Source organism: Montipora capricornis, chromosome 10, assembly GCF_036669925.1.
Source record: "Montipora capricornis isolate CH-2021 chromosome 10, ASM3666992v2, whole genome shotgun sequence".
Taxonomy (NCBI): Eukaryota; Metazoa; Cnidaria; class Anthozoa; order Scleractinia; family Acroporidae; genus Montipora; species Montipora capricornis.
In genome coordinates, this window is record NC_090892.1 from 23217577 (window position 1) to 23224301 (window position 6725).

The 6725-nt window shown below is 39.3% G+C and overlaps 1 protein-coding gene across 1 annotated transcript; it reads left to right on the top strand.

Moving 5' to 3' along the window:
- The first annotated feature begins 3052 nt into the window (after positions 1 to 3052).
- LOC138020437 (recQ-like DNA helicase Blm) lies at positions 3053 to 5791 on the top strand. Its single transcript, XM_068867423.1, has 2 exons — positions 3053 to 3147; positions 5098 to 5791. Exons 1-2 carry the CDS (start codon positions 3053 to 3055, stop codon positions 5789 to 5791), a joined length of 789 nt encoding a protein of 262 aa, XP_068723524.1.
- Positions 5792 to 6725: the final 934 nt, after the last annotated feature.

Consider the following 6725-nt stretch of genomic DNA (forward strand, 5'->3'; position numbering starts at 1 on the left):
TTTAATAAGAGGAAGCAATCTTTCCTTTGCCAGTCACCAAAAATTATATTTGCTGCAGATAGTGATTCAACTTTAATTTGTCTTCCACTACACCAAGCTATGAGTTCTTTCCACAGCAATGTAGTAAAATGGCAAGTCACAAAAAGATGTTCCAGGGATTCGTCCAACATACCACAAAAGGTGCACAATGAGGAGTCTATTTTGCCAATTTTTTTCAAAAACGTATTTGTCACTAAATACCTATTTAAAATTTTATATTGAAATTCTCGTGACTTTGTGTCTAAAGCGACTAGAAAGGGCAAACTATGAATTTCGTTCCAGTCCAAACAAACACCATTAAAGCTTTCATTAAACTTTGAATGAGCTGTCGGTGGAGTAACAAAACCAGAGACCAACTCCCTATAAACCTTCTTAAAGGTCGCCTCAGTGATCGAGACCTCCTGGTTATTGAGCACAAGTTGAATTTGGTCCTGAATAACAAAAGGACTCTTGTTCAAGTATCCATTTATTTTCAGCGACTGTCGCCACGGTGCAGGGATTGCATCAACTAAGGACATCAAATCAAAAATATCTTTTGGAGAAAGATTCACCCGGCTTTGATTACATTGAGAAATAAATTGGTTTTTCTCTGTTACTAAATCGCCTATTTTGATTATTCCTTTACTAACCAAGCTTTGATTGAAGACTGATTTATTATTAATACATATAAATTTATTGTTCCAAAGAACAGTGTTGGAAATTTGTTCGTGCGAAAGCTCAAGTACATTGTTATCGGTGGCTGCGGAGCAATGCGAAAAACACTCAAAACATTCCCTGTAATACATTGGGAGGTTTATCGGTAGCTTTTTTATGTCAAAGTTGCAACAGAGGATGAACTTCCCCCCGACCTGTTTCAAATAGTGAAATAAAATAGTTTTCCAATTACAAGGTTCTTCATCCGCGAGTCTCTGGCAAAGCATTATTCTATGAGTCTTAATTATCGATTCTAAATGCGGGGCCTTCAGGCCCCCATCTTTTATGTCACCAACTAAGGAAGCTCGTTTTACTTTGTCTTTCCCTTTCCAGATAAAGTCAAATATAATCCTATTAGCCTCAGTTACCACCTCCTTATCTATACAAATTGATCCAGCACGGTACATTATCAGTGGAATTACAAAAGTTTTAACGATCTGAATTCTTCCAATTATTGTCAGATTTCTCCACTTCCAAAGTTGAAGTTTTGTTTTGACAGCATCTATTATTTCCTTAAAATTTAGTTTGTGTCTCAAACGGCTGTCATAAGTAAAATACACCCCTAATATTTTCACAGCTCTCTTAACGTTAATGTTCATAATACTTTGGTCCTGTGCTGGAGCCATAACCGAGTTCCCCAAGATAAACATTTCTGTTTTGTCAAAATGGAATGATAACTTGATTTACGAACGTTTAGTTGTGTAATTAATAGGGTAATTAGTGAAATAAGCTAATTTCAGGGGAGCCATGTTAGGGTCTTGTTTTGATTACTTATTTTGATTGGTCAGTAATTTGAACCTTTGACATCGCGACGCGCATATAAAGAGATATGTCAGCATGTTATTTGTTTTTTGGTGTTATTTCTCGTGGCGTAGACACGTTTTATTTCCTTTCGATCTACATTCAACCTTTGGCTAGAGCGGGACTGATATTTCACAATCGTTTGCACCTTGATGCAATAAATTGCCGATAACTTTCTACTTTCGTTTTCTGCGATTACATTGCATATCTGCTGATATCTGGCGACCTATAAAATAGTCCCACCTACAGTTACTTTCGTATCAACCTCGAAATCCGTCAGGCACTGCGAGCGCTACACCTACAAGTATGTGTACTTCTCAACCACTTTCAACAACGAGTCCCACAGCAACTACTAGAGCATCTTCAGCCATGAAACCTACAAGTACGTCTCATCAAGGGCCTTCAACCTTGAAACATAACCGTGTTAGTCAAACCAGAGTTAAAAGAGGGAGACTGGTTATGAAAGCCGATGGACTTCAAAGGACAAACTCTTTGTTTTGGCTTACGGCATGCCACATGACCGCAAAGGTCCACATGATATCAAGATGGCGAGGCATGGGTAGCTTTGCTCCGAGTTTGCATGAGTTTATTCTTTATTTACAGATGATCTAGAAATAATGTAACTAACATATTATGTGAAGAGGATTCATAAGTGATGCCAGGGGTCAACTGCTCATCGTGCAGACAATCGAAGGGAATAGGAATTTTTAAGCTGCCTGTCGAGAAAGACGAGGCTCATCAAAAATGGCGCAACAACTGGCTCAGAGAAGAAACGAAAGCAAGCAAAATCGACCAGGATTTCAGGGAGCAGATAAAAAACGACAGAGTGCACGCTTGAGAGAAACACTTCAAACCCAAGGATATTGAAATATGTAAGTATCGCTTTTCTGCCAAACACTGTACAGATACGTTTTCACACTTTGACAACAAGAAACCACAATAGCACAAGTCGTGTTGCTCAGTTCGTTCGTTCGTTGTTTCCAAATCCTAGTTGTTGCTTCGAGCTGTAGCATTAATATTTCTTGCTTATTTAGTAATCATTCCATTTTTACGCGTCTTTTTAGCTCACTCTGCAAAAATGACAAAGAAACTGCGATTCAGGGCTTTACCAACAGTCAACATGCCTCGTAGGAGTCACAACAGCAAGCCACCAGAACCACGTGCAGCAAGAGCGGTTGTGAGAGATGTAGAGCCAGAATTGCGTAGAAGCTGTTACAAGTCGTTCATAGCGTTCTGCGAGCGTACCAGGAGTTTTACCCTACAAGCAGGGTCTCTTTCGATCTTCCTAGATAAGTTGGGAAGAGAAAAGTAGACTCTACCAGTTGGGTCAACATTTCGTGTTGGGCATGTGTTAAAAAATTCAAACATATTCGGGAGTCAGTCACGCATGACTAGTAACCACAAAACCACAAAACCAAAACAAACAGTAGCCCAGGTGCTGAGTGCTTCTGTGGCAAGTGTGCTAAGGCATTTGGTCCACCAGAGGCTTCTGCCACAGCCAAATTCTGCGAGATGGTGGATGGCTTCTTCGACTGCCTCAATGTCAGAAGTCAGACTGAATGTGATGAAGTGCAAGCCATTCCTTGCTCCTTACACCTCTCCTGATGACAGAAGGTATGTTTTTTTTTTCACTAGATTTGGATAATAGTCAACAAGCCAACTCAATGGGGCTTTCTAATGTACATGTATATTTAACTAATTGACGTAGGTTGTTCATGCGTCTGTCCTGTTATTGACCATGAATTTCATCATAACATAGACTGTCTAGGTAGCTGTGGATCCTCGAGGCCATAGCATGGATACACACATGAAAAACGGACATAAATTTGTTTTTTTACAGTAACAAATGTTCCGCTCTCGCATGAATTATAATTTCATGTGTCTGTCCGCTTATTGACAATGAAAATTAGCCAATGAGCACGCACGAATTTCTGCAGTTATCATAAAATACTTCATATTTTTTTTGACAATAGAATTTTACGTTAAAAGAAAGCCATTTCCAACATATTATCAATGCTCTCTATTTGTTGACAGGTTTAGAGATAATAAAATTTGTGGTTGTATATTGCTTTAAGTATATTAATAAAATTTCATTTCAATCTAAACAAAAACTGACTACTTAATTTACTTGATGGTGATATATCCACAAAGTTTGCATATTAATTATTAAACATTTGTTACAGGTTTCAGTTCTTGGAGGAATTCCTTCAATACTTGAGACACTGAGAACAGATTAGGGAACTTTACCCAGAATGCACGAGCTAAGATGTTCCCTCCCTGGCAGACCTACGAGAGATTTAATGTCACAGTCCATTCAGCCATTGAGGTGGTTAGGTTCTTGCTAGAGGAGGGTATGGAGTTTGTCCTGACAGAGCGCTTCTGTCAGGACCCAGAGGAAGAGTACTTCGTTAAGCAGCAACAACTGCAACCTCATTCCCACGGTTCTCTCCTACTCTTCCCCTGGAGCGAGAGAAAGAGAAACCCTGGTTTGGGCTGGTCACGTGTCTTCAGAGCAAAAAATTTCCTCAGGGACGAGTCGTTTTTTTGCTCGATTTTTGCATGTTTTTCTTTGTTATCTTCAAATAGAGGCTGCTGCCATCGCTGTTCTTTGGTCTCAATCGTCGCCATGTTTTATGACAGCCTTCGAGTCGATATATCTCGAAGTAGCTATAGTAACATCAATTTAAAACCTAAACAAGTCCAATGCTTGGAAGCGATATATTCGGGGCAGAGATGTTGTGGCCGTTTTACCGACGGGATACGGTAAATCGTTGATTTTTCATCTCCTTCTGTTGTATCGCCATTGAATGCCCTTATTAAACATCAGATGAGAAGGAGCAGCGAAGGAAATGTCAACGTGACGTTTTTGAATGCAAAGAGGAAAAGCGGTTCGAGTGATTTGGAGTTGGATGCTAGTGACGTAAACTAAACTCATGATTCCCGAAGCTTTTGTGTCGTGCAAGGGTGGAATGGAGCTTTTCCAAAGCCCACCGTATCAACGCGCTGTTAAAGCAGTAATCATCGATGAAGCACACTATATTTTAGAATGGTGAGTGGCCAAGCATGCAAAAATTTTCGTTCTTCCACGGGTATTCCCATATTTTTGAGAGACTTGTCAATGGCTTTGTTGGTATGTTTATCAGGAAAGGATTAGTATTGCTAGTTGCAGTTAAAAGATTAAAGATAAGGGAATGAATGAGTTTAATACAGTATGGAAATCATTCATTTTTGTACTATGATCAACTATTAATTGCTTACATGTATGCCCTTTTCAACTGTTACCATTGGAAGTTTCAATTTATTGCACCTTATGTAATGGCCAAATATGCTCATTTTGACTTGAAGGCTGACACAAACCCACGTGCCCTGTTGTAAGACTTAACAGTCGTTCTCCTTTATCAACTTTCATACATTTTTCGATTTTTAATTTACTTCCTGCAAAAAAATACCAAGAAACACATCAATATTTTTCCTCAATCATCAATACACTGACCTAGAATAATAAGTCATACGTCGTATCACTTCTAACTTTATTAACTTAATATGACAATTTGCTTAACACAGGCTTAACATTATGTATAAAAAAGCATTCCGCAAGGGTGATGATGTTGACTTCTATGAAGATCTTCTAAAGCCTATGGCAAATGATTTAAAGCAAAGCAAAGCCCCGTATCCTTTAACTATAGTGTATCTACCTTTGAAACGATGTGGGTTTGCCTATAAATACTTTGAAATGCAGCTGGGTAATGAGCAATACTACCCTACAGGTGCTGAGCCATTGCCAGAAAATAGACTTTTTGCACAATACCATTCACCCCAGACAAATGCTATGAGGGATCAAATCCTCAATGAACTAGCCTCACCTGAATCCAAAGTGAGAATTATCTTCCCTACTGTCGCCATGGGGATGGGAGTCAATATTCCATCAATACAACATGTCATCCATGTAGGACCACCGCGCACAATAAGGGAATACTTTCAAGAAACAGGACGGGCACGACGGGCACGACGGGCACGACGGGATGGCCATTTCTCAACTGCTATCCTTTATTACAACAATCGTGATATAGCGAACAACCGGGAAGGCATGAGCAAGGACATTAAGGCTTTCTGCCAACTGGAAAATGCCTGTCTGAGGAAGTTTCTATTGAAGTGTTTGGACAGAAGTGAGGTAGATTTCAGAACTGTAGGTCACCTTTGTTGTTCCTATTGTGCATCTAGCTGTGAATGTGTAGATTGCCTTAAGGAAATGCAATGAACAAGGTTTTCAGATTTTTCAGTTTTACCTCAGGTGGTATCTGATAATAAGATGAAGGTGTTTCAAATGACTTGATTCTTTGAAATAGTATTTTCCAATAAACTAGCAAGGAGAGAACCCTGAAAACAAGGCCGTATGCTCTACATGCACCTTCAACTTTTAGTTGGTCAATAATAAGCACAATTAGCATAAGTGACCACACTGAATTTTTTTGTTAGCTTAAAAGACCGGTAATGAAAATGATGCGGAACATTCCATCAAACAAAGCCATGTAAATCTGATTCTAATTTCTTAAAGGTGATGCTGAAAAGAATGGAAACTGTTTCTTGAGAATTTGCAAACCTTGTTTCTCAGTTCACAGTAGCTTAGAGAGGTCTGATTTCATCCTCATCATCATAAATGATGGGAGCATCCATAAGGAGATTTTTCTTGCGTCTTGATAGCCACTTTGCCAGTTCAGCTTCCTTAAGAGTGGCCAAAGGTTCAGAACTTATCCCCTGAAATGACTCATGCTTTCGATTTGGCACTGTGTTAAATGGTTTTAGGGTTCTTAAATCAGCTAGTATTTTCTTTTCATCTGAAACCAAGGACTGGTGGCTGTGAGAAGAAGCATAGACACCTCTGTTGGTCTGCTGATCATAGTTCTCGACAATCTCTCTTTCTCCTCCTGATGCCCTACTTGAACGATCATTTTCTTTGTTTGTTTTGTTGGCCCCCATAAGTTTAATCTGCTTCTTCAGGTGTTTGTTCCGATTCTCCTGGAGGAGGTCAATCTCAATGTTTCTTCCAGGGCCACCTATCCAATTAGCTGTAGAAACCCACACACATTTATGTGCCTCTGCCTCAGTAAGAAAAACCTCATTTTGGACAACACTTATAAGCATTTCAATGGCATAAGCATTGAAACCAGGAAAGGATTTGAGAGAATAGATCG